The following is a 27538-nucleotide window of genomic DNA, read 5'->3' as shown; positions in this document are numbered from 1 at the left end:
CCGCCTAGTCCCCACTTTCAAGGCGCCTCCAACCCTGTGATTCGCCCTTCGTCCTGGAGGTGGCGCAGCGGTAGCGCGAATCCGTGGTTGGTACTCTGAGAACTACGTTACCCAGAAGCCTCCATGACCTTTGGCCAGTGAAGGACCAGTGAAGGGGTGTTTCTGTTCGTGAGGGAGATGTTGGGGCGGGATTTCCTGTTTCCTCCTTGGGCGGACATTTTTTTTTTTTTTTTTTTTTTTTTTTGGTTTTGGATTAGTCCACCTCGTCAGTCTCCAGACCGCACTCTGAGACCCAAGTGACAGGAGAGGAGGCGGGCCTTCCCTGGACAGAGGCGAGCTTGTGGCTCTGCTGTGGTGCCTCACCCTGGCTGCCGAGCCCGGTTCCTCGCACTTGTCTCCCGCCAGTTATCCTCTCTCCTCCCCCGCCTTCTTCCATCCACAGGTTCCGATGGCGAAGGCTGCCCTGGTGAGCCTGGCGCAGGTGGGTGTTGCGCCCCCGGGTCCTCCCCTGCCTCTCTCCTTGAATCCTACAGCCTCGAATGAGGGCTGTCCAGTATGGACCGGGGGAGGGGGGCGGGCCGCTCGTGGAGGCGTCCTAGTTCTGACAGCCAGTATGATGGGACATGGAAGTCCTGGAGCTGCTACGCAGCCGGAGCACCGGGAGGAGGACGGGGGGCTGTCTGATGGGATCAGAGAACGTGAGGAGGAGCTACGTCTGCAATAGGCGCTTGAGCAGTTTTGTCTTCATTCTGAGGGTGATGGGAGCCTTGGAAGGTTCTGAACAGAGGAACACGATCTGAGGGTTTTATAAGTATACCATCGGCTGCTCAGGGGAGAACAGACTTGGAGTGGAGGGTGGGAAGATGATGAGGACAGCGAGGCACAGGAAGGTGGAGGCCTAATCCGAGGTCATAGCCGTTGGGTAGGCCTGAAGACTGAGCACAGAGGATTGACAATCACCTCTGGGTGTTAGTGGCAGGGCAGGCATGAGCCTTGGAGACTCCTTTGTGGTTGCTTTTCTCTCACAGGCTCTTCCCACAGGTTCCCATGAACTCAGAAGTAATTGTGGACCCTATTACAGGTGAGGGGAGGATGTGGGTGCTCTCATGGATCCCACCCCCACCCACATAGTCTCCAGGATTATGATATCATAGAACACTTAACTTGTATGCTCCCAGCTCTTGAGTTTGAAGACCCTGGAGAAAGCCCAAGCCCAGGGTTCTGAGTACAGGCCTGAGCTTATATGGAAGGGTTCCCATTTCTGGTAACCATTGGAATAAGGTTTGGAAGGTTGTTCCAGGCACAGGAACCAGCGTGTGCAAGTACTTGGAGGTGAGACTGAGACTGGAGTTTTCAAGAAACTACAAGTGTCAGGCCTGGCCGGGTAGCTGAGTCATTTGGAGCATTGTTCCATGCACCAAAAGGTTCCAAGTTCAATCCCCAGTTGGCACTTGTATGGGAGGCAACTTTTGATGTTTCTCTTTCACATCAATGTTCCTTTCTCTCCATTCCTGTTTCTCTCTAAAATAAAAAAAATAATAAAAAAACATTCTTGGGTGAGGATTAAAAAATTTTTTAAAATTAAAAAACCCCCAAAACTGTGTGTCTCCATCATGTCCAGTAGGAATCAAGAGCAGGTGGGCAGGAGTTCTGTTCTGAGGGTGGTGTAGGAGGAAGTTGATCAGATCCAGATTTTAACAGGCTCCCTCTGGATGTACCGTGGCAAACAGACTGTGTAAGGGGAGGAGGGTTCAGGGAGTTACAGTGCAGACCACGGAGGAGGCTGCTTTAATATTCTAGGTGAGTGGTAAGAATGGATGGGCTAGAGGGGTGGCTGTGTAGATGGTAGAAGTGGTTGGGTCAGATAATTTTTTTAAATCCCCACCTGAGGATATGCTCATTGATTGTTAGAGAGGAAGAGGGAGAAAAAGAAACATTAATATGAGAGAGAAACATCTGTTGGTTTCCTCCATACACGCCCTGACCAGGGGATCAAACCAAAAACCCTTTGGTGCACAGCATGATGCTCCAACCAACTGAGCCACCTGGTCACAGTGGACCAGGTATGATGTGTGTGTGAGAGAGATAATCCCCAGGTTTTAGGCCTTATCAGCTGGAAGGGTAGATGCACCATCAGCTGAGATGGACAAGTCAGTGGTAGAAATAACTCAATGTGGATATCAGAAGTTTATTTGTGACCATGTGAAGGGGCTAAGATGTTCCAGAGAACACTGCATGGAGGTGTTGAGTGAACTGGATGCGCAGGACGGGAGTTCTGTGGAGTTCAGGATGGAATGTTCAAAAAACAGATGATGGCATAGAGATGGGCTTAGAAGGGACAGTCTACACATCACAATGGTAGTGCAGTCAGTGAGCCAGGAGGGCCATTCACTGGATGGTGGGGACCAGACTTGTGAGACAGAATGATCCAAAAGAGTGATGTGCGGGTGGAAGCGAGTGTAACTGATGGCCCCTGGGCCCTGGTATCGGGGCTTAAGGGAGAAAGGTGAGCATGCTCTCAGCAGCCTCAGGAGAATTGGCTGCTGTGGTAGGTATTGTGGCCAGGGAGGGGGGGCTGCTATATACCAGAACTTAGATGGTGCCTTTCTGCCCACCTTGCTGTGGGTGGACACAGTGATCACAGGGACCGTGAGACAGCATGGGGATCCTGTGGCACTCAGTCCCAATATTTCCTCTGAGTTGAGGAGTCAGGTAGGAAGGAATGTAGGTAGGGGCACGATGGGTATCTTTAGGAGATAGGCCACTCATGTACTTGGTTCTCCTCATGTTGCCAGGGGCAGGTGACCTTCGAGGATGTGTTCGTGCACTTCTCCCAGGAGGAGTGGGGGCTCCTTGATGAGGCTCAGAGGCTCCTATACCGCAATGTGATGCTGGAGAACTTGGCACTCACGGCCTCACTGGGTAAGGCCCTCACACCCACCCCAGGGTCCTGGAGCAGGCTCTGCCCTTCCCATTTTCCAGGGTGATCCCGGCCTTTTCCTGTACCAGAGACATGGGCACTGCCTCCCCTCCTCAGTGCTCTGGAGTAGGTATTGTGAATGCCACCTCTGAGTCCAGAGCAATCCACGTGCCTGCTGCTTGAAGGCTTGCGTAGCTGGCCCAGAAGTGAGGGATCTTACTGTCACTCAGTGGATCATATCCATCTTGTCCTTGCCCCAACTAGGTGCCTCTGTCCGGGCCCATGGCACCCCTATGCCCCAGGTTCTGCTCCCTTCCTCTAGCTGACATTTGTGATGGCCCGCCTGTGGCAGAAATTGCAGGGACCAGTATGGTCGGTCATTAGTACCACTGGACTATTCCTGAGGTTATTTTTATATCATTTCTCTTGGTTGAAGGTTGGGCCATCCAGACCCATGCTGCCCACTTGCCTGTCCTATCTTTTCCTTAGGATATGCATCTTCCATGTCCCGTGGGGTGGTTCCACTGGAGCTGTGCAATGAATCCTGGCTATCAGACTGGACACACATGACTACAGCCATGACCAGAGAGGCTCAGGGTGAGCGTAACCCTCGTGAGTGGGAGCGGGGGAAGGTGTCATGTCAAGGCTGGGTCTTAGTCATTCCCTAACCTCTCTGTGCCCACAGTTGTTTTAGAGTCAAGACCACTAGCCACATTGCATTTCTCTTTCCCATATATTTGCCTTTTCTGCTTTGCCCTTTGGCCTCTGCCTGTTCCCGACCTCTGCCTCCACAACTCCCCTGTTCCTCCCCACTGCTCCCTCTGCAGTGCTCTTCAACGTTGGCCTGTACTTAATGTGTCAGATGTGCACAAGCCCCAAATCATCCTTCAATACCAGCAATTTGACTGCACCTCTTCAGGGGACACGGCCTTCTGCACAACTCTCACCTGTCCACAGCAGCCGAGGCCTCACTGAAATCTGTGGATGACTTCATTGGAGACCCTGGCTTTCCTGGGCTCTACCTGATATTTGTGTTCTCCACCAGTCAAAGCACCTTCCCTTCCATGACTTTTAGATGCCAACTGCTATGTAGCAGCCTTTCTCTCAAATTGAGCTCGGATTCTTGTCCTATGTCCTTGCTCTTCGTTCTGTTAGACCCATGTTTGTAACGAGACTGCCCCCTCCCACCTGTTGAAGTTCACCAGCATTTGTCTGCCTTTAGGTTCTTGGCGTGAAATGGAGGATGAGAAGATAATGTTTAAGCAGAGCGTCTCTACAGAAGGAGCATCACAGGCCATGACTCCTGAGGCAGGCCCTTCTACCCAGAAAGAAGCCTACCCCTATGAGAAATGTAGCCCAGTCTTGAAAAACATTTTGCGCTTAGATGAGCACCAAGACACACACCCTGGGCAGAAACCAGGTGGGAAAAAATTCTGGTTCAATGCAGACCTTAACCACCAGAAACAGCATAGTGGAGAGAAACCCTTCAAAAGAGACGAGGGCCAGGACTTTCTTGTGAACAGCTGCCCTGTCCAGCCATTGGAAATACCCTTCATGACTGTGGAGAGTTGTAAGGACTTCTCAACTAACTCAGGCATTTTCCGGCACCACACCCCTTGCAGCCAGTGGAAGCCACACACTGGACAAAGGCATTATGAGTGCAGCGAATGTGGAAAAACCTTTAACCGCAAAGACTCTCTTGTCCAGCACCAGAGAGTCCACACTGGAGAGAGGCCATATGAGTGCAGCGAGTGTGGGAAAACCTTCAGCCGCAAACCCATACTTGCTCAGCACCAGCGAATCCACACTGGAGAAATGCCCTATGAGTGTGGCGTATGTGGGAAAGTGTTTAATCACAGCTCCAACCTTATTGTACACCAGAGAGTTCACACTGGAGCAAGGCCTTACAAATGCAGCGAGTGTGGGAAAGCCTACAGCCACAAATCCACACTTGTTCAGCATGAGAGCATCCACACTGGAGAAAGGCCTTACGAGTGCAGCGAATGCGGGAAGTACTTTGGTCACAAATACAGACTCATTAAACACTGGAGCGTTCACACCGGCACAAGGCCTTATGAGTGCATATCCTGTGGGAAATTCTTTAGTCAAAGTTCTGACCTTATTGCACACCAGAGGGTCCACAATGGTGAAAAGCCCTATGAGTGCAGTGAGTGTGGGAAAGCCTTTAGCCACAAACATGTGCTTGTTCAGCACCATAGGATTCACACTGGAGAAAGGCCGTATAAGTGCAGTGAATGTGGGAAAGCCTTCAGGCAAAGGGCTTCCCTCATCCGACACTGGAAAGTTCACACGGGAGAAAGGCCATAGGCCATAGGATAGTAGGATAAGTCATCTTCTTGTTCACCAGTGAGAAGAAGCTCTATGACTTTGAGAGTAGCCATCAGCTGGAATTTGAACCCCGTCCATCTGAACACCCATCCCAGGGAGATTCTTCTGAGGGCCTCTTCCATGGGAAGCTTTCTGGAGCAATATTGCACTTTGTCACTTGCCCAGGACCCCTGCCAGTGTCTCTGAAAGAAGCCATCCCTCTATGCAATGGCAGGGTCCCACATTGTGCAAGTATCACCCCAACAAGCTCTGTTAGGCATACCTGTGCTGCTCCTTTTCCTGCAGGGAATCCTCAGCATCCTGTGCCCATTGATCCTAGTCCTTCCTGTCCCCCCCCCCCCCCACCCTGCCCCGGCTTGTTTAAGCATGGACATGGCCCAGTTTCAGCCAGGAGGATGCAAGTTTTGTTTGCTGGCCAATTGCAGAGCAGGTTTCCGGTTTTTGTGGACTTTATTGGGGTCACATGGCACTCATGGTGGGTTTGTCTGTCCTCCAAGTCCCCTAACTTGGAAATGCCTGCCCCAGTATACTGGTGTTACAGCAAATGCCTTAGTTTTTAAACCACCTTTAATCTTGGAGGTTCAGTTTACCCTGTGGGCTGGGTGGAGGGCAGAAGCAAGCAGGCTCAGCCAACATGAAGGGATGGACAGCTTTAGGAAGTGCTGTCAGTGTCATGAGCTCAACAGCAGACACAGTGGCTCTCATTCTAATTTCCACCTAAGTTGCACTGCTGCCCAAGGCCGCCTAGGGAAGGACACTGGTCTGTGTGGGCCTAACCTTGTGTCTTGAGTGCCAAGATTACCTGTGAGACTTTGAATGGTGGGCATTTGTTGTGGCAACCGCTGGTGGGTTTAGGAACACCATGCATTGGGTCCCTTGTTCCCAGGGGATGTTACATATTTTCTTGCCCTCTTGAGGAGAACCTGACCCCCTTGGGCTTACCAACAGCCCTGAAATCTAATATTCAGTAGGCAAATATCACTATCCCCTAAAAGACTAGGTAGGAATCACAATTGGTACAGAGACACTGGTTAATAGGGAATTGGGGGACTGCAGCAAACCTAGGGGATGTAACTTCTAAAGGTGTATCCACAAACATTCCCTCCACTACGGCATTGGTATGAGGGCTTACGGAGATTCTCAGGGCTCCCATATTTGTGTCTCTCCAGTGGCTGTGGTCACTCTCAGAGAAATCAAACATTTTCTACAATAAATTGTACCTATTTATAGTGCACAGTTTCATAAGGTCCAATATTTGCACTTGTGAAACCAAGTTTCCTGATTCCCGTTATAATCCCTCACCTGCTGACCCATCCCCAGGCAACCACTCCTCTTCTGTCACTAGATTTGCTTGTGTTTCCTCCAATTTTATATATGCTGTATATAGACCAATTTAATAGTTACTTACATATCTGACTTCCTTGACTCTGCATGATTATGTTGTGATTTATCAATGTTTTTGTGTGTCAGTAGTTTATTCTTTTTCATCCACATATTTGTTGAAAGTATTCCATTTGGGGGAAGCAATTCCAAAGCAAGCAATCCAGGAAGACTCATACAATAATGAAACCACAGTATGTATTATAACCTTAACTTGAAAGTGATGTGCCATCATTTATGACATGACCTCTGGCTGACACAGACTAATTCTGCTACAAGATGGAAGGAGGCTCCAAAACAGTGAAAATACAGGAGGTAGGATTTGGGGGGTGCATTTCTTGGGCACTGGTGACCATAATTATAGTTATTTTTAATTTTATTTACCTTTTTGTCTTTAATGATGAATTACATTGATTTTCAAAAGGTAAACTAACTTTTCATGTTTGTGAGGCAGATCCCACTTGGTAATAATTTTTTATGTATTTTTTTATGTATTGGTATTATTTTTAATAATACCAATACATAAATAATTGGTATTAATAATTGAATTATTATTCAATTATTAAATTGAATAATAATTGAATTATTATTCAATTATTTAATACCAATTTAATAATTGATATTATTTTTATTCTTGGTATTATTTTTATGTATTGTTGGATTTTACAGTCATGCACTTCACCTTGATTTCATCATTAGGTGAACATCATGGAGGCACTTACAGAAACCTAGGTAGTCTAGCCTACTGCATACCTACGCTGTATGGTACAGCCAATTGCTCCTAGGCTACAAGCCTGCACAGCATGTTACTATGCCAAAGTACTGTAGGCAATTTTAACAATGGTAACTATTCATGTATCTAAACAGAAAAGGTACAGTTAAAAAAAAAATGGTGCACTGTATGGGGCACTTACCATGAATGGAGTTTGCAGGACAGGAAGTCGGTCTGGGTGAGTCAGTGAGTGAGTAGTGAGTGACTTGAAGGCCCAGGACATTACCATACGTGACTACAGACTTGATACACTGTATAGTTAGGCTACACTAAGTTTATTTTTACATACTTTGATTACTTCAATAATAATCTTTGCTCACTAACTTTTTTACTTTTTAAACTTAGTTTCAAATGCTCTCCAATTCTTGTAATAACAGCTTCAAGCACAAACATTGTATAGCTGTACAAAAATGTTTTTATATCCTTGTTCTATAAGCTTTTTTCTATTAAAATTATTTGTTACTTTTTAAACTTTTTTGTGACCACATACATGAAGACTAGACAGAAGTGGATGATAATGAAATCACAAACCTTAGTGGGTTGTTCACATTGTTTGAGACATCGACAAATTAGCACCTCACCATCGTGGGGCAGGTCGTGTCTCGTTCACCACACTCCACCCAGGATTGACCACATGGTTCCCAGAAACTCTATGGTGGCTGCAGTGGTGTGTTGGGAAGGGTGTTAGGCCACAGTTAATCGAGGCTGCTGTTATCTGTGGATTGGCCCCATTGTCAGGCACAGTAATTTTTTCACCTGAAATTGGTCTTTTCCTGCTGCCAGATAGGTGGACACAGCCCTTGGTGACTGTAGACAAAGAGAATGGCCCTCTTGTGGATGTGCAGGACTCTGCTTGAACAGGACGTGATGCACAGCTCTGTTCTTGCTTGATTCTTTGCACCTGACTCGTGTGTCTGGGTCACTGGGCATCCAAGGACAGTGTGGTCCTCACCTTGTGCACTCCCCACCACAGACACCGGGTATGGTTGTGGCAACCCCACCACCACAGCCTCTCTGTTGCGTGTAAAGTGTTCTCTCCCACGGTGGTTGGTTTCCTGCAGAGGGATGCCTTTTTGCAGGAGAGATCAACAACCGTGGGAGGACAGGCCAGGTTGCTGTCCTCCCTGGGCTCTCTTTGAAGCTTCCTCTAATGATCGCTCCCCACACCTAAACAGTGCCAAACCAGAGATGGACGTTCGTAGTATGGTGCTCTGCCTGTAGCCCCTCCTCTCCTTTCTGCCTAGGGATAGTGTGTGGGAGGCAAGGGTGCGGACCTGGCTAACATCTCTCTTCTGTAATTGGCTTCAAGGGAGGAGGAGCCAAGGTCCCCTGACGCAGCAGCCACTCACTCGCCCTCAGCTGTGTCTCCCCACAGTGGGGAGGTCACCCTTCCCCAGGCTCTCTGCAGAGCTCATGGAGGCTCCAGGTCGCCCCACAGGTGCTCAGTGTCAAGTGGGCACATGGTTCCTATTTGACCCGCTCTGGCCACTGCTGCAGCATCTGTGCGGGACCCACTCAGTGTGTGGGGGAGGGGAGGGTGACACCTTGCAGGACTCTACAGTGCAAGCACTCTTTTTTGTGCCCGTGGGCAGAAGCCAGCGTGAGGGTGAAGCCAGAGACTGGGGGATGGGGGTGCCTGCATCTTTGAAAACTGCCGCTTTGCAGGTTTGTAGTTCTCTTGGCTGATTTTCTTAAGGAAAATGCTAATCCCGAGCATTGCTAGGGCCCCGTGGGCAGGACAAGCTGATACAACCCTGGCACCAAGAGCAGGCACCTCTGTGACAGAAGGGTGAAGCCCTGTAAGGCCTGTAGCAGTTGAGGTGACCTTGGTGTCCCACACCCCAGCTGCTTCTCTTTGGCACCATAGCCACTGATGGAACTGTCTTGCGCATGTGTGCAGCCCTCTCTGCCAGGTGTTTCCCGGACCTACACCAAGGGGGCCTTCCCAACCCCATCCACACTGCGGTGTTTTCCTTTTCATCTTGTGATGCCACTGAAGAGTGCAGGCCTGGCCACTTCACTTGGGGGCTTCCCTGAGATGTGACCTGGAGCAGACATGACGAGTAGGCAGGAGCCCAATAGCGGACGCTGTGCTGAGGCTCTTTCGTTTGTGGGTTGAATCCCAGTGATGTTTTGCCGTTGACCTGACTGCACATGAGGCCTTTTCTGAGGGCCCCTCCTGCATGAGCCCTCCTGTCCAGGCCCCAAAGCAGCCCTGCTGTGGGCAAGAATCGTCCCTACCTGTCTGGATCCCCAGCAGTCAAGATGGAGGCACAGGTAGATACACTTTGCCTCCTGGCAGAACCAAAAGGACAACAAAAAAATTAAAAACAAAAAATAACCAGAACTTCCAGAAAATTGAACTGTATGGAAGTCTGACAACCAAGGAGTTAAAGAAGAAACATTCACCCAGATCAATAGGAAGGGCAGAGATGGGCAGCTGGGGCAGAGAGGATGCGGCAAGGAGTCGGCTAGCAGACGGAAGGAGGCTGCAGTGGCTGGTGAACCAGGCAGTCTCATATTTACATGCGGGTAAACCAGGAGGAACAACTGGGGAGCAAGACAGACCATGCAACCTAGGGTCCAGCGCCAGAAGTAAAGCCCTAAAACCTATAACTGTAAAAACCTGTGGAGGTTTTGTGGCGGTGGGAAAAACCAGCCTCACAGGAGAGTTCGTTGGAGACACCCACAGGGTCCTAGAGCATACACAAACCCACCTCCCTGGGAATCAGCACCAGAAGGGCCCAATTTGCTTGTGGGTAGCAGGGGAAGTGACTAAAAGCCAGTGTAGCCTGAGCCCAGCAAGACTCATTGTTCCCTGTTGGACCCCTCCCCCACATACAGCGCCAGGAGGCAGCAACTTAGGTATTGCCCCAGAGAATACCTAAGGCTCTGCTCTTTACTACATAACAGGTGAGCCAAGACAAAAACATATGACTGAAATGAAAGAACAGGATCAGAGCTCCAAAAATAGAACTAAGCTATGAAGAGATAGCTAACCTATCAGATGGAGAGTTCAAAACACTGGTAGGTTGCTCACAGAAATGGTTAAGTATGGTCGCAAAAGAGAGGAAGAAGTGAAAACTATGCAAAGTGAAATGAAGGCAAATGTACAGGGAACCAACAGTGAAGGGAAGGAAATCAGGACTCACATCAATGGTTTGGAGCAGAAGGAAGATATAAACAGTCAGCCAGAACAGAATGAAGAAACAATAATTCAAAAAATGAAGAGAGGTTTACGAACCTCCAGGACAACTTTAAATGTCCCAACATCCGAATCATAGGGGTGCCAGAAGGAGGAGAGGAACAGCAAGACATTAAAAACTTATTTGAAAATGTACTGGAGAACTTTCCCAATCTGGCAAAAATAATAGACTTCCAGGAAGTCCAGGAAGCTCAGAGACCCAAAGAAGTTGGACCCAAGGAAGCACACACCAAGGCACATCATAATTACATTTCCCAAGATTAAAGATAAGGAGAGAATCTTAAAAGCAGCAAGAGAAAAGGAGAGAGTTACCTACAAGGGAGTTCCCATAAGACTATTGGCTGATTTCTCAAAAGAAACCTTTCAGGCAAGAAGGGGATGGAAAGGATTCAAAGTCATGAAAAACAAGGACCTACACCCAAGATTGCTCCACCCAGTAAAGCTATCATTTTGAATGGGAGGGCAGCTAAAGAACTTACATATATGACCCAAGAACATGAACTAAGGTGGAGGAAAACTGGGGGTAGGGGGCAGGTACAGGTCGAGGGGAATAAAAGGGAGGCAAAAATGGGACAACTGTAATAGCATAATCAATAAAATAGATAAAATGAAATAAAATGTCAATGTTCTAACATTTAAAAACACCTACCAGACTCTTGGAGCTTCATGCCAACCTTCAAGTGCTCAGGATCAGCGTGGGTGGGAGAGACGGGGGGCAGCAGGCTGAGCCCCGTGAGATGTGCATCAAGGCCAGTTGGTGTCCTGGTGTCGTGGAATGAGTGTGGGGGAGCCACCGTGTGCTGTGGCTTCTGGGAGAGTCGAGTGTGTCCCAGTAAGTGACTTGAGCCTGAGGTTTTCTAAGCTCTTTCCTGCCTTTCCAGCCACCTGCGCGGGGTTAGCATCACTTCCTGTGCTGCTGTTGGGCTGTGGCGGCGCGCAAGTGCGAATTGTTCCGAGCCAAACGTGTGAACCGACGGGAGGATCTCTAAAGAGGGGCAGCTGCGGCCCGATTGATCCACGGGCCGCTCACCTGTGGAGTGCATTCCCTCGGTCGGAAGAGAAGACTGAGCCGGAGGAAGCGCGGGTGCGGGGGCCACCCCTGCGTCCCCACAGCCCCCAGCACCTCCCCACCTCTATCAGTGAGGGTCTAGGGTCGAGGGCTGCGCCCCGACCTGCGACTTGGGCGCTGGTTGATTCTGGTAGCTGATTCTCCTGCGCCCTCTGTGCGTCTCCCGATGCGCTTTGCGTGGGACCCCTTTCCCGAGTCCCCAGGATTAGGCTCCTAGGTCCCTTATATCCAAGGCTCACATGGGCCGCCGGCCCTCTCGCGTCTTTCCACACTTTCCACGCCTCAGGCCAATCTGGTGCTTCCCGCTGGCTTCCCGCTGTAGTGCCATCCTCTGGTGAGGGGCCCGGGCCCTGGTTGTTGGGAGGGACAGGAAAGATTTGGACTTGAGAAGCCTGCCCCACGTAGGGGGAGCGGGCCCACCACAGTCGCAGAGCTGAGGTTTGCGTCCTGCGCGGTGCTGCGCACAGTAGTCAGCGTGGAGGCGTCGCTGTGCTGCCCGTTTGTCATCAACATCTGGGTAACCAGCGCCCAGGTTCCCGGGGCGGCTAGGCCCGCGGTGAGTGAGGATACCCCGCCCTTCTCCCACAGACTCTTCCCCCACCCCTTGCCCCTCCTCACCACCGTCTTGTAACTGGGAGAGGGCCACCTGGTGCTCCTGTCTTCTAAGAGGTGGGAACGGGAACCCCTGGTCGCTGGTGGTGGAGGGGCGGGGCTGTATCACCAGGCTGTACCAGGCAGGAGTCTGGTACTTTACTAGCTCCCAGGAGCCACTCAACCGGGTGTTCCCGCAGGAGGACCCACCGATAAAACTCGAATTATGTGTTGACAATTTCAAGGTACTTCCCAAGGCGACGCTCAGTCTGAGTAGCCCCTAGGGTGTGTGGCGGTGTGTCTGTCACCTGTTGCACCCCTGCACACTGACCCCTCCACCCCAACTCTAGCAGAGGGCCATTGGATGTACAGACTGGAGTACCGACTCGGTGCCGCCACCTGTTGGACAGACGGCGACTTGCAGTATTTAGGGCCACAGAAGTTTCGAAAGGCAACCAAAGTCCGTCATTGGTGCCAATTCAACACCAAGAGGAATGCGCATTTTGGGGGTGCAAACAGCTCAATTACGACATAGCAGGGAGGCAGCCCGTCTGCTCCAGCTACAGATATCTTTAGTGTTTCAGTTCCACTTGGGGACACGTAGCCTTCAGGAAAAGTGCAGCGCTCAAGCTAGAGGGGAGCTGACAGTAGAGGTCCCTGCCCCTGATCTCTAATTGGTCCATCCTCATGTAAATAAGGATTCTGTCCTTAGTTTGATTGGTCAAAATGGAAGTGCTCTGATTGGTTGGAGTGATTATGCTAATGAGGAAGGATATAGCTGCCAGCTCCTGGTTGGACAGGAAAAGTCTCAGACCTGTCGATTGAAGTACAATTCCAGAAATTCCTTTACAAGGCTGGCTTCTCCCCGAAATGCAGTTAGCATTAGAGGCCCCCTTTGTAGAAATGGCTGCTAGAATGCGCTTTCAGATTTGAGCCCAGTTAGCCACTAGGAGGCCTTCTTGGCGTTAGGTACCCACAGGAATAACATGCCAATAAGCCAAACACAGTATCTAAAATCACAATAAATGAATCCCAAGAAACACCCCTCAAAAAAGGCCCGGAGTAAACACCGGAAAGACTGCCTTAGTGTTTACAGAGATTACATTCCGTTATTCCTTTGGATTAAAAGGAAAAATTAAAAGTCCCCTCTCACTCTGAAACCAAATTTGTTTATCTTGAGAACTTGTAAGGGGGCTGTAGCTCCACCTGTTTACAATCTGTGCTGGGTTATCTCTGACGTGCATCACGTTCTAGTTTTGTGCTACAATTCAGTAATAAAAATTTTCTTTCTCTTCTACCTTTGTGGAGATTTTGGAGATTGTTTTATTTCTCCAACAATGGTCAGCATGTTAAAGAGTATTAGACTAGAGATCCAATAAGCAAAATCTGGAATGTGGCAAATTCTAACTTCCACAGACGTTAAGGATAAGAACAAGCAGTCCTATAGCTGCAGGTTAAGGAGACTTACAGGGCGCGCCTACAAGTTACAAGAGCACAAAGACAACTGAGGATTAACCCCTGCCCGCCTGTAATGGAGTAAGCTGATTAATGTCCCCCAAGATGTCCACCAGGTCTTCAGTCCTGGACTTTGAGGACAAAGATTCAACCCTAGAGCCTCCAAAGACTGCATCCCTACCAGTGACCTCTTGTTTTTAATCCCTATGAAATGCTGCTGGTGAGCAAAGGAAGATGACACATAGGGCTGAGTCCGGGAGATACTGCGTGCTGGCTTCCAGTGGAGTCACAGGACAGAGCTTAAGTGGGCCGCCAATGCTAACCAGGGAAGCCACCAAGCCTTGTTGTTTTTTTTCCACCCCTCAAGTTTGTCACACAGACAAGGAGCACTTGTGTTAGCTGACTGTGTCTAGCTTCTCCAGAGGTCAAAGGTTCTCCATTATCAGTACAGACTGTCTGGCATATGGTCCAAGGCCCCAGATAAAGACTGTTTTTTAAAAAATTGTATTTATTTTAGAGAGGGAAAGAAACATCGATCGGTTGCTTCTTGCACGTGCCCCAACTGGGTACTCAGCCCATAACCAAGGCATGTGCCCTGACCAGGAATCAAACCAGTGACCTTTCATTCTGTGGGATGAGGCTCAACCAACTGAGCCACACCAGTCAGGCCAAGAGTTTTCCTTTTGCTCGAAGTGTGAATTGGGGAGCTGTGAAAAAAAATATTGAACAGAACAGACCCTGTCTACTTTGTTAGTAAATTATGATGACTGTTGTGCTGAGAAATGAAGAAGCCTGGAGACCATTTAGAAAACGAGTACTAGAGTCAAGGTGAGTGGGGCGGTGGCTCTGACCGGGGTCAGCAGTGGTGGCGATGAAATGTGGCCAGATTTTCTAATGCTATGTGTATTTTACCACAATAAAAAAACAATTTTTAAAAATGTCTTAAGAATTTTTATAGCACACATACACTGCCAAGACACTATTAGGAAAAGTATTCAAATACAAAATATAAAATCTAAAAGATGCTTTGGTGGAAGCTTGTGTGGGAGGTAGATGGTTCATAATTTTTTACTGATAACCACTTCATGTGTAACTGAACTTAGGTTCTTTAGCTTACTCCAGTTTCCTACACTGAACAGCTTTATGTCAGGAAAGCCAAAGGGAGAAGAACCAATTCCCCCAATTCCATGACAATTTACCTATTTGATAGGTTCTGTACCTTTTGGAGTTAGTTTGCTTCAGTGTACAGCTCTGGTTTGAGGGAAACGCCCAGGGAGGCTGCAGGAATCCATAAAACCTCTGGATCAGTAGCTCTGGCAGTGCTCTGGCTCCAGGACAAGCTCAGGCCTGAGGACCCTGAGGGCTTCGGTACACCCTCACCCCACACAGCCAGTTGCTGGGACACAAAGGGATGCTCCTTTAGGGGGGCTCATCCACTCTAGTTTACTGCAGCCTCCCCACTTCCTACTCATCCAGCCAGTTTCTGTATAGAAGAGGTCCCACTCTGGGCCTTGAGAGTCTTATGTCCACGCACACGTAACTACATGACTTTTGACTTTAGGACACAGGCTCCCAGTTAGGTCAGGGGAGAGCACTATCCCTCAGCAATCCTGGGAATATGGCACATCCTCCGAGTGCAAATGACCCAACATGGGTTGCTGGCAAATGTGATGAAGATCATCCAGGCCACTGCCTCATCCTCCAGCTGACTGCAGAACCAAAAATAATCTTTGTATCCAGGGCACCAAATGCAGGGCAAACTCCTGTGATTTTCCCCAGACACTGTGTAGCAACAAAAATGGAGCTAAAGCTGGACTGAGAGCTGTTCTTTATTCCCCGTGCCCTCCAAAACGAAGTGCAGGGCCCAGCAAAACCCACTCCTTTCCTCCTGGCAGAGTGCAGCTCTGTTCATACCCACAGGGCAGCACACAGAAGCCCAAGAAGTTACATGCAACTTAACCAATAAGACCTTTATTATTAAAAAAGCCAGTGGGGTGAGTGGGGAGTTTCTGTGTAGGGGGACACAGTAACTAGAAAACACTTATGAAACAGTATGCCCTGAAAAAGGAAAATCTCTGGAGCCTGCCGGCTGAGGCCAGCTAAGTCCTCTAGTCCACAGCTGGCTGATGTCCACACCTAAACCAGCTGGGGTGAGGGCACGAGGCCTCACCACAGGGGCTCGAGTGCCTGCTAAATGCCCCAGATAGAGTGAGAGAGCACAGCAGTCCGCGCTCCCTGAGCATTTCAGAGGACAAGGCAATACACAGAGGCTCCCTGTTAGCTACAAGAGGCAGGACAGCTTCTATGACAGATACTGGCAGTGGCAGAACTCTAGCCAAGGGCCCCCGGCAGGTTTGAAAGTGCAAAACACAGTTCCCAAAAAGCTCCCCACATACCTGGCTCTTTAATCAGCTGCTCTGGAAGGGGAACTGACAGTCCGCTTGCCAGCGCTTCAAATCTGGGTCAAACCACTATTTAAAAATTAAAAAAAGAATTTATCAAAATGCTGTGGTATTGACATAAAGACATACATTTAGAATGAAGAATCCAGAAACAAACCCCCACACATAAGCTCAGAATTTGACAAGGGTACAAAGACCATTCAATGGGAAGTGAAGCTTTTCAGCAGATGGTATTGGGAAAACTGGATATCCACATGCAAAGGGATGCACCTGCACCCTTACCATCCACGAAGCAAAAAAAATGAACTCAAAATGAATCAAATACCTAAATGTTAAATACTTTAAAAGTATAATACTCTTAAAAGAAAACATAGGGTCCTGGCTGGTGTGGCTCAGTGGATTGAGTGCCAGCCTGTGAACCAAAGGGTTGCTGGTTCAATTCCTGGTCTGGGCACATGGCTGGGTTGCGGGTCAGGTCCCCAGTTAGGGGCACGCGAGAGGCAACCACACACTGATGTTTCTCTTCCTCTCTTTCTCCCTCCCCTCTCCTCTCTCTAAAAATAAATACTAAAAAAAAAAAAAGAAAAGAAAACATGGAAAAAGCTTCATGGCACTGGATCTAGCAATAATTTATTAGACATGACACCAAAGGCACAGAGAATAAAAATAAATTGGATGATGCTAAGATGTAAAATTTCTGTGTGAAAAAGGAATAAATGAACATAGTGAAAAGGCAACCCTCAGAATGGGAAATATATTTGCAAGTCATGTACCTAATAAGAAATCAGCACCCAGAATATGTAAAGAACTCCTACGTTGAATGTAGTCAATAATGTGGAGATGATGGGGTATGGGGCCGGGCGTGTTTTGGGGGCAGTGGAGTGACCACTCTGTACAGTGCATGGTTTTCTGGCCACTTTGCTTTATATCTGAAACTGGTATGGAATGGTACTGAATGCAAACTGTAGCTGAAAAGTTAAAAAAAAGTAAGAAACATTTAAAAAGAAAATCAGTAAATTAAAATAAGAACTCCTACATCTAAATAACAAAAAAACCTGATTAAAAAGTGGGCAAAAATTTGCCCTGGCTGGTGTGGCTCAGTGGATTGAGCACCAGCCTGTGAACCAAAGTGTTGCCAGTTCGATGCCCAGTCAGGGCACATGCCTCGGTTGTAGGCCAGATCCCCAGTGGGGGGTGCATGAGAGGCAACCACACATTGATGTTTCTCTCCCTCTCTTGCTTCCTTCCTTCCCCTCTGTCTAAAAATAAAATCTTTAGAAAAATTAAAAAATAAAAATAAAAATGTGGGCAAAAATTTGAATAAACTTTCCCAAAGAACATATACAAACAGCCAACAAGCAGATGAAAAGATGCTCAACATCATTCATCCTCAAGGAAATGCAAATTGGAACCACAGTTAAATACCACCTCATGTTCCTTAGGATAGTGCCATAAAAACTAAAACAAGAAAATAAAAACTGTTGGTGAGGGTGTAAAGAAACTGGAACCCTTAAGCATTGTTGGTGTGGATGTTAAATAATGGTGCAGCTACTAAGAAACGCAGCCCCTCAGTTCCTGAAAAATATTAAAAAGCGAATTACCATGTGATCCAACAAGTCCACTTCTGGGCGCACACCTGGAAAGCATCTCGAAAGCAGGGTTCGAAGCAGTAGTTGTGCAATCATAATTACAGCATTATTCACAATCACCAAGAGCGGGAGCCACTGGTGTTCACCGATGGATGAATGGATACGGAAAAAGTGGCATATACATTAAATGGAATATAATTCACCTAAAAGGAAATTCTGACACATGTTACACAGATGAACCTTGAGGACATTATGCTGAGAGAAATAAGTTACAAAAGGAGGAAAACTTTACAGTTTTTATATATGGTATTCACAGTGGTCAAACTCACAGGCAGAAAGTAAAATGTTCAGGGGATAAGGGAGGGGGGAATGAGTTGTTGCTTCACAGCTATAGTTTCAGTTTTATAAAATAAAAAGACTTCTGGTTGTTTGTTGCACAGTAACACGAATGTATTATTACTACTGAACCTTACCCTTAAATATGATTAAAACTGCAAATTTTAACTTACAAGTATTTAAGACATGATTGAAAAAAACACAACTGCATAGCAGTACTTCCAGTGCTAAATCACAGCAGACATTACTGTGAAGTCATTTCTGGTTCGCAGTACTCTTTGCTGTGAACTTCTTGGTGCCGTACAAGGTGGGAGTTCTGCCTAAAGCCTCTGCCACAGTTGCGGCACTTATAGGGCTTTTCCCCCGTGTGAATCCTCCGATGTTTAATGAGGCTGGAGTTGTATCTAAAGACTTTACCACATTCACCACACTCATAAGGCTTCTCTCCAGTGTGAACTCTCTGATGAATAATGAGCGTGGAGCTGTCCATAAAGAATTTCCCACACTCACTACATCCGTAAGTTTTTTCTCTGGTGTGAACATTCTGGTGCCGAATGAGATGGGAGTTTTGGCTGAAGAGTCTGCCACATACGGGGCACTCATAACGCTTCTCCCCAGTGTGGTTTCTCCGATGTCTGATGTGATTTGAGTTGTGCCTAAAGAGTTTCCCACACTCGCTGCACTCGTAAGGCCTTTCTCCGCTGTGAGCTTTCTGATGTCTCTCAAGTGTGAAGCGGTACCTGAAGAACTTCCCACATTTGCTGCACTCAAAACGCCTTCCCCGAGTGTGAACTCTCTGGTGAATAATGAGCGTGGAGATGTCCACGAAAGACTTCCCACATACACTGCACACATATGGCCTTTCTCTGGTGTGAACTCTCTGATGTCTTTTGAGTGTAAAGCTGTACCTAAAGGATTTCCCACATTCACTGCACTGATATGGCTTTTCTCCAGTGTGAATTCTCTGATGAATAATGAGCGTGGAACTGTCTTTAACGTGCTTTCCACACTGGCTGCACTCATAACGCACTGGCATGCTGTGAACTCTCTGGTGTTCAGTTAAGCCAGACCTTTGACTGAAGAGTCCCCCACAGTTGAAGAGCTCACTGAGCCTTGTTTCAGTGTGCACTTTCTGGTGCTCAACACATAAGTGTTTGTGGCTAAAGGCTTTTCCACATTCGTCACACTTGTAGCCATTGTGCCCACTTTCCAGAGTCTCCCTGTCCTCAGTGTTATGTGGCTTCCCTGCACTGTGAGGGGACTCGTGCAGGGAAAGGCCAGAGCTGGCCTGAGAGTTCTTCCCACCCTCCCCGCATGGCAAGGTCTTCTCTGCAGGGTGAACAATGCAGTTGTTTACAAATGAAGGCCTCCGCTCAACCCATCCAGACACTTTCTTTCTGTGTCGCTCCTTACAGCACCTGGAAAGACTGGCCACGTGTGTGTTCACCTCTTGCTGAGGGTGCGTTCCATCCTGTTTATCCAGATGCAACATGTCTTTCAAGACTGGGCCACACATCTCCCAAGAATGAGACTTCTGGGTACATGGATCTTGATTTGGGGTCTGGACCTGTGACACTCTCACAGAATCACCTTGCCCCAAAGGGACCTCCTCCTCCTGGGCTCCAGGCCAACAACCTGTAAGCAGACAAATGCCGGGGAAGTGCATGATGACTTTGGTGGGAGGGGGCAGCTCATCAGAAATGTGTGTCAGACACCCAGGAATAAGGGACTGCTGACAGGCAAGGGGGTCTAGACACAGTGGGAGGAAGCTTGCTGTGCAGAGCTGGCCTGGGAGCTCACAATGGGGGTGCCCTGATCATGGGGAAAAACACAAGGAAGGGACAGGGTGGGAGGGAGTTGCAGGGTGTGCAGGTCATTGCTCTGCCAAGGGCTTTAAACAATGGCATGGCTGCTGGTGACTGGTGAGCACTGTGTAGTGGGTTGTGTTCAGACCCAGACATGTCTGATTGGACACAGTAGTCAGTGTTCCAGGACTATTTAAGGACATGTGCAGATGTCATTGCGCCTTAAGTGTAGATCAAATGTCGAGAGCACTGCAAAGGGAGTAGTGGAAGGGAACAGGTGAAAGGTGGAGGCCACAAAATTCATGGAAGCTGGGGCCCGGAAGATTAGAAATGACGAAGGAAAAGGTAGAATGCATGTGGGTTCTATCCCGGGTATCCCACAAGGGTGGGCGGAGGCCTGGTGCCCAGTGTGATTCAGACCCAGCTCTGACAACACGCCCTTTCCTAGCTCCCAAGCACCACAGTCATTCCTTGTTGCCACTAATAGAGTGCTGTCCACCCCGACAGGCAGCTGGGACCCTCCTCCTTCCTCAGAGTAAGCACTGACATGGGACTTGTAACAGGCCCACCTAGGTGAAACACAGGGAAAAGGGGTGGCCAGCATGGCCCAGAGTGATCCAACTCAAGACACCCCACACTCTAAAATCATGAGTAGTTCATAGTAGGGTCTTTCAGAACCAGTGGTCTCCATCCACAAGTAGTGACCACATTGGAAGTGGGGACAGTGCACACAGCCCAGCCCTGACATCAACAACACATGTGCCAGCAAACTGGGAGAGGAAGCAGTATCCAGTCTTATGGTGGGAAGGACCGAGCTGCCCCTGGAAAGGACAAGAAGTGAGTCCAGCCCAGGACCCTGGGGTGGATGTGAGGGCCTCACCTATGGAAGACAACAGTGCCAAGTTCTCCAGCATCACACTGTGGTACAGATGTCTCTGAGCCTCATCCAGGAGCCCCCACTCCTCCTGGGAGAAGTGTATGGCCACATCCTCAAGTACCACACGGCCCTGTGAAAATGGAGACACTTTGGTTCACGAGCAGCTTCTTTTCACTGTGTTTTTGTGGATTCTGTATTTATCTATTTACCATCCATTAATTACAGATTAAACTAATGGTCAAATTTGTTTATATCACCCCTGTGATTCAGAGCCCATTGTGTGAACCAGCTCCTTAGCTCACTCACACACGGCCAGTGAATATTTCCAATATTCCCAAAAGCAGTCCAATGAGAGGTCTCAGACCACTAGAGACAGCCCCTAAGCTGTAAGATCTATGAGAACTCTCCATACTAGGTAACCCTAAACTACTCACCTTACTTTTCTCATCTTTTCCAAGGAAACCCTTGGAAATGCTCTGGCTGAGGTTTTCCCTTGTTCCTGCCTCCTGATCAAATCTGGTGCTCCCTAACGTGGCCCTGGGTGGTGTAGAGTTCACTGTACACTAGGGAAATATAAGGAATAAAGATCTCTTTCAATGATATTGGCCTCTCCATATTGTCATTTACTCATTCATATCCACAAATAAAAACCCCATTGGTACAATAACTCATTCACGTCTCTCTCTGGAATCTCCAGTCCTTTCCCTTTCCCACACATCCTCCTCCCGCCCCAACTTCCCAGTGTGGGAGAGTTACCAGGTGTGGTGGCACCAGTACCTGCTCTCTGTCCATGGCCACTGATCACTGGGTACAGCACAGAGCAGAACACATGTGGGGGAGGTGGCAGAAAAGCGCCAGCTAGGCTCTGGCCTGGAATGTGGGTCCCCAACCCCTCTCCTGCCAGCCAGTTTCCCTGGGGTGTCCCAGATCATGCCCCCCAGACAACCAAACTCAGACTCATCCTTCTCCTGTGAGCGGCCAGGGCCAGGCAACAGCCCTTCACACTCCCCTCACCTGCACATCAGTCTTGGGACTCACTTCTCTCCTTCCCTCTGTCGTGACTCCTACTCCTCCAAGGTGGCAACCCCAGAGACTCTCCCAGCCCAACCACAGGCCTTCCTCTGGCCTTCCAACACACCCATATGCATGTGGAATCCAGGCAGAGCATCCAGCATCCTAATCCGCTCTGGTCCTGCCCTGAACACCAAGTCCCCTAGAACCAGAGAGCACCAAGCCCCCAGGGAAGGCCTCCCCCAGCCCTGTCTCTCACTTCTACTCAGCTGCAGAAACCTATGTGAGCACTTCAAGGTGCCTGGCTCTCGCCCACTCCCACTGCGCATGCTGTCTCACAGCTACCTGGACCCTCTCCACCCAGGGCACCAGACCAGCGAGATTTCCCCTTAACTAACTACCAGCCTGCATGAGACAATCCAGGCAAGGGTCACCACAAAACCCTGCTGAGTCCCCAGAGGGGTAATGAGCCCTGTTCTGCACCGGCCTCATTGACAACTGACCTTCATGGAGATGCCTTGGCATCCATCTCAGGTCCACTGTCCTCTCAGAAGGCTTTCTGACCCCCCACCCTCCCTCACGGGCACACCCCCCTACAGCCACTCTGGTTCCTATGTCTGTGGCACCCACCACCCCATCCGGGTGACCGACCACCTGAGATGTGGATCTGGCCTGTCCCTCCCTCCCATGTCCCTACTGGCATTACCACAATAACAGAAGGACGCCGCTCTGAAGTCTGAGCCACAGCTCCACTGGGGCGCACACGCCAACCACTGTACTGCACTGTCTCCAGCCTGAGTGCCTCCTCTGAACCTCAGATCTGTCCCCTCGGAGCCTCCAGAACACTCATGACGTGCCCAAAACCTGATTCCTCATCTTCCCTTTGAAAATTCCTTCTACTGCTAACTTCCCACTTCCTAACTGAGAGAACACCCATTCTCCCAAGCAAGGCCAGAAACCTTGGGGCTGGCCCTGACTCCCCACTCCCACTCACTCTCCACAGCAGGAAATGCGGCAGCTCTGTGTAACACATTCAAAAGCCAACCACTCCTGCCCAGCCAACACCAGCACTCGCCTGTCCTGAGGCAGTCACCCTACCCTCGCCCCCACTTCTATCCTCCAACTCTGAAGCCATGGCGAGCCTGTTAAAACTTGGGTCAGATCACATCCCTCCCCTGCTCCACACCTGCCCTAGTTCCAACAGTCCTCAGACTGGAGGCCTGGAATGATTGGCTGTCATTCTAGGCCTGGTCCCTGCATACCTCAACCTCTTGCCACCCCACTCCCTATTCCAAGAACAAGAATTTGCAATTCCCTAAACGTCCCAGCTAAGTTGCATCTGCCAGCATTTGTTAAGTTCTTTTTTTTTAATTTATTGATTTGAGAGAGAGAAAGAGAGAAGGAAACAGCGTATGATGCTCTAACCAACTGAGCTACCTGGCCAGGGCTCAACTGCTGGCATTTAAACATTCTAGATCCTGTGCCCAGGATGCATATCACATCTTACAGTGTCTGAAATGGAACAGAGCCATATAACCCAGGACTGAGTTTAGGACCTTGGCTATGTGGAACCACAGGGTTTTCAGGCCCCAGAGAGGGAGGAGGATAGGTGGAGTCTCAATATCACTGTTCCCTATGCTGGGGCACCTAAACCATGAGGGTGATAATTAGGGTGGGTGGGAGCCTGATACACCCTCCACTCACCTGTGCAGGGTCCATAAGCATTTCTGCCACTGCCACGGGGCCCTGTGGGAAGAGGAGGCCATGAGAGATGGGTAACCATGGTAGGATCCTACAAGCTGAGCTGGACCACCACTCCTGCCCTGTTGTGGAGCAAAGTGGTCTGAGCCTGATGGTCTGAGCTCAGCTCCTCAGAAATCAGTGCTGCCTCTTATCAGCTGAGTGACCCTGGAGAACAGACTTCTGTAAACCTCAGTGCATTCATCTGTAAAACGGGCACTGGAATGGTTTCAACGCAAAGGGCAGATAGTGATATTGAACATAAGGAGTACACACTATGTATCAGCTGCACTGTCCCATGATCAATGGTTTTGGATGTTTTCACTGCAAATGAAGTGGCTGGGTTTTGAAATTTAGGCACATATTTTTCCCACTTTTTAGAGTTTTTAGAGGATGTGATACATAAAACTCCTACATCATAAACAAATACTTAAAGGTGAGTTAACATTCAGACCAATTATGAAGTGTTTGGATAAATTTAACTAATCCAATATGTTCAGTTTCTAATTGCCTACCTGTGTACATATTTAGAGGAATGTTAGTTCATCAGTATTTAAATCAGTAATTTTTATGTATTCTTCAGTTAATGAGTTGCATGGAGGCACTGAGCGTACTACCCCTTTCAACAACCAGGCCTGCCTGCAATGTAATCCTCTGAAGGGAGCATGCAGGAAGCCCTTGACTGAACGGTGGATCACTCCCATGCTCTGAGCACTAGAGGAGGTGCCCTGGTCTGGGATCCTGCTGATCCACTATCCCAGGTGACCTCTGTCATGTTCTACAGGAAGTAGTCTTGAGGGTCTGCTCAGCCTGCAGTGGGGAGAATCTATACCAACCCACACCTCAGCCTCCAACCTGGGGCAGCCCCTTACCTCATCTGAACCTCCCTTCCTGCAAACACAGGCCAGAATTATCCTACACTTGGACCACTGGACCGCTCCTCTCTGAACAGGCATCAGGGGTGCACAGCCACCTCTGCATCCTGCCCTCCAGTCTCAGGCCTGCCTCCCTCCCTGACCACAGAGCTCATCTGGGATAACCATAAGTCTCTCCTTCTTCCATATGGTCACTAGGCTATGGCCTGGACCAGTCCACACCCTCCACCCTTTCGGAAGCTCCAGCCCAACCACTTCCCGGGACCCCAGGCATTTCTGTACATCTATCTACCCAAGTGATGCCTCCATGTTCTGACATCTCAGAGTCAGGTCGAGACTCCTCACAGCACATGTCCAAATACAACTCCCAATCTTCTCCCTGACTCCTGTTCACTGCACTAACTTCCTCACCTCCATTCCTTCAATAATCAGGTAAAAAACCTGGGATGGCCCTTCACTCCTTACTTTTGCTCACAAGCACGTGATGCAGCAGAAAACCCTGCTGGCTCTGTCTTTATGACCCATACAAACTCTTGTCACATCCCTCCTCTACTGACACCCCTCTGGCGCAGCCCTCCCACAATCCTCCTGAAGTCTACTGCTGGGTCCTCCTTACCCATTTCCCCACCTCCATTTCCCAATCACTTCTTAACAGCTTTAAACTTCAAATCTGGATATGTTCCTAAATTAGGTTCCTAGACTCAATTCCAATATTAAGGGAGGTGGCTTTCCACATAACACCAAGCAATTGTCAGAAGGGTGTCCAAATATTCAACTCAATTTTACCTAGACAGCTCCAGATTCCACAGGTGTAGGGCTCAGTCCTACAAGATTGCCTGCCCCCCCATTAACCACGAAATGCCAGTTGAAAGCCCAGGCTGTATCTGCATTTCTGACCAACCGGTTACAGATTGGAGGTTCCAACGTCCCCCCTCCTTGGCAACTCAATTCAGACGCCAGTCACAAGCCCAGGTTGTTACCTATACTTCTGATCCATGGGCTGTAAATCAAAGGTTCCCAAGATCCCCTCCTTAATTTGCTAGGACTGCTCACAGGACTCAAAGAAACATGTAACAGTACTTATTAAGTTGACAGTTCGTTGTAAAAGGACATAACTCAGGAACAGATGGAAGCGATGCATAGGGCAAGATGTGAGGAGTGAGGAGTCAGCACCGAGTTTCCACGCTCTTTCCAGGTGCCAGTCTCCCCAAATCTACACGTGTTCCCCAATCCATAAGCTCTCTGAACCCCCGTCCTTCAGGGAATTTTTGGAGGGTTCACTCCATAGACAGGACGGATTCAATTACAGCCAGAAGCGATTGATTTGACCTCCAGCCCCTCTCCCTGCCGTGAAGTCAGAGTGTGGGATGAAAATTTCAACCCTCCAATCACAGGCTAGTTCTTTCCAAAAGTCATCCATTCCCAAAACAAAAGATACCTCTCCTAATCTCAACCCCTGGGAAATTCCCAGGGTTTGGAGAGCTGTGACCAGACCAAGTATGGAACACACATTTTGGTAACCTGAGCGCCCAAATACCTATTTCTTAGAAATCACATCATCCTAACCTTTCAGGAATTCCAGCCGCTCGGGTCTTCCCTCGAGGCGACACTCGTCGCCCCTGGACAGAGACGTCGGTTCCCCAGCGCTCTAACGCCCCTGAGAGAACACTGTCCCCTCCTCACACCGCGGACACCCAGGGACCCGAGGGCGCCCCTCCAACCGGCTCCGACTCGGAGGTGGGAGACGGGCGGGGAAGTCTGTGGACGCAGCACCCACCTCAGTCGGGCTCATTCGCGCGGCCCAGCCACTGGCATGCAAGAAGAGCAAGGGCGACGGGTCGGGAACAGGGGGCCGCTGTCGCCAACAGGTTCAGTCAGTCCTCCCAGCCGCCTCCGTGCGGCGGGGACAACGTCTCTCCGCCAGTTTTACCTCCTCCGCCCCGCGCCAGAACTCCGACGCCCAAGGAAAAGGAGAAGAACCTGAGCAGCATACCTAGAACGAAGGAATGCCGAAGGGATGCGGCAGGAAGCCCCGCCTCCAATGCGCGTACGCAGGTAAACGGCTCCATACTAAGCTCTCATTGGCTCTGCTCCTCGTCTTCGGTTGCCGCAGAGCCTTCTGGGTAATGTAGTTCTCCCGTTCACTCCTACTGTGGCTGCGGCTGTTGCTTCAGTTTCAGGATGGAGACCAACGGACCGCGTGAGGGGACTCTGGGAAGTGGAGTTCTGGGTCTGCAAGAACACAACGAAGCTTTGTGGCTCTTAAATGGGACAGACCTAGATTTCCTTGGGCGTGCAGTCTAGCACAAGTGTCAAAAATAGACATTTGTTGTTACAGATTCTATGACGCACTGCACATTGCCAAAGGCTACACAACTGAAGGGACACGCTACACCATAACGGCACTCGGCGTCCACTCATAACTGTCGGCTAAAGTTTTGGGGTTTGTTTAATTATCTTCAATAATCTCGTTCAGAGACAAGAAGGAAAAGAACCCCCAGGCAGAGCAGGTTGTGAAGTTGGAGGAGGGGTATCTCTTCGGCCAGATTGTGATTGCGTTCCTACCTACAGAGCAATACTTTTATTGGAATATTCTTAAATTTTTTCTTCATTTAGATCATATTACTCCATATCTGAGATATTTTCCATTTCTTTTGAAAATCTGAAAAGGAGAGCTACTTACTACATGCCCTTTCCTGACAAGATAGTGCGCACTGTTCTAGCCTTTGAAACACAGGTGCTAAGGGGCCTCTACCCCTGAGATAAAGGTGTGGTGTTCCCGTGATCTCATCGCCTTGCTCGGAAGTGGTTCAACGTTTCAAATGAAATTGCATCAACAGTGAGTGCCCACAGAGCTGAAATCATCTCTGACAAAATCTTGTGAAAAGGAGGTTACAGAAAGTTAATATTAATGGTTATCCAAAGAAATTGGCAAAACAGTTCTAGAGAAACATATCCGTTACAGATGGGGGAAAGTTAAGATTTCAGTGAGGTCTGGCTCTGGCTGGGTAGCTTAGTTGGTAAGAACATCCTCCCAATATCCCAAGGTTGCAGGTTTGATCCCTGGTCAGGGCACATACAAGAATCAACCAGTAAATGCATAAATAAGTAGAACAACAGATCGATGTGTCTCTGCCCCCTCCTCCCTCTCTTTTTATACAC

General features: G+C 49.0%; 2 protein-coding genes across 8 annotated transcripts; one reads left to right on the top strand and one right to left on the bottom strand.

Moving 5' to 3' along the window:
• Positions 1–253: 253 nt before the first annotated feature.
• ZNF772 (zinc finger protein 772) lies at positions 254–7936 on the top strand. 2 transcript variants are annotated; one of them, XM_045203931.2, is made up of 5 exons: positions 254–481; positions 1042–1081; positions 2796–2922; positions 3410–3517; positions 4143–7936. In XM_045203931.2, exons 3-5 carry the CDS (start codon positions 2889–2891, stop codon positions 5246–5248), a joined length of 1248 nt encoding a protein of 415 aa, XP_045059866.1. In that variant the 5' UTR covers positions 254–481; positions 1042–1081; positions 2796–2888; the 3' UTR covers positions 5249–7936. The 2 variants fall into 2 exon arrangements, with proteins under 2 accessions (XP_045059866.1, XP_045059865.1); XM_045203930.2 differs by lacking the exon at positions 1042–1081.
• Positions 7937–11280: 3344 nt separating this feature from the next.
• Positions 11281–26396, bottom strand: LOC112313490 (zinc finger protein 547). 6 transcript variants are annotated; one of them, XM_071219968.1, is made up of 8 exons: positions 26154–26396; positions 23466–23507; positions 21185–21313; positions 20754–20880; positions 19516–19703; positions 17745–17867; positions 16138–16212; positions 11281–12045 (listed from the first exon to the last, which is right to left on the bottom strand). In XM_071219968.1, the coding sequence occupies exons 1-7, from the start codon at positions 26166–26168 to the stop codon at positions 16150–16152; spliced, it is 687 nt and encodes a 228-aa protein (XP_071076069.1). In that variant the 5' UTR covers positions 26169–26396; the 3' UTR covers positions 11281–12045; positions 16138–16149. The 6 variants fall into 6 exon arrangements, 3 of the variants coding, with proteins under 3 accessions (XP_071076069.1, XP_071076068.1, XP_053772274.1); XR_011650656.1 differs by having other exon boundaries at positions 17745–19703; XM_071219967.1 differs by lacking the exon at positions 11281–12045 and having other exon boundaries at positions 14311–16212.
• Positions 26397–27538: the final 1142 nt, after the last annotated feature.

This window comes from Desmodus rotundus, chromosome 12, assembly GCF_022682495.2.
Source record: "Desmodus rotundus isolate HL8 chromosome 12, HLdesRot8A.1, whole genome shotgun sequence".
Lineage (NCBI taxonomy): Eukaryota > Metazoa > Chordata > Mammalia > Chiroptera > Phyllostomidae > Desmodus > Desmodus rotundus.
This window is presented reverse-complemented; position numbering and strand designations above follow the sequence as displayed.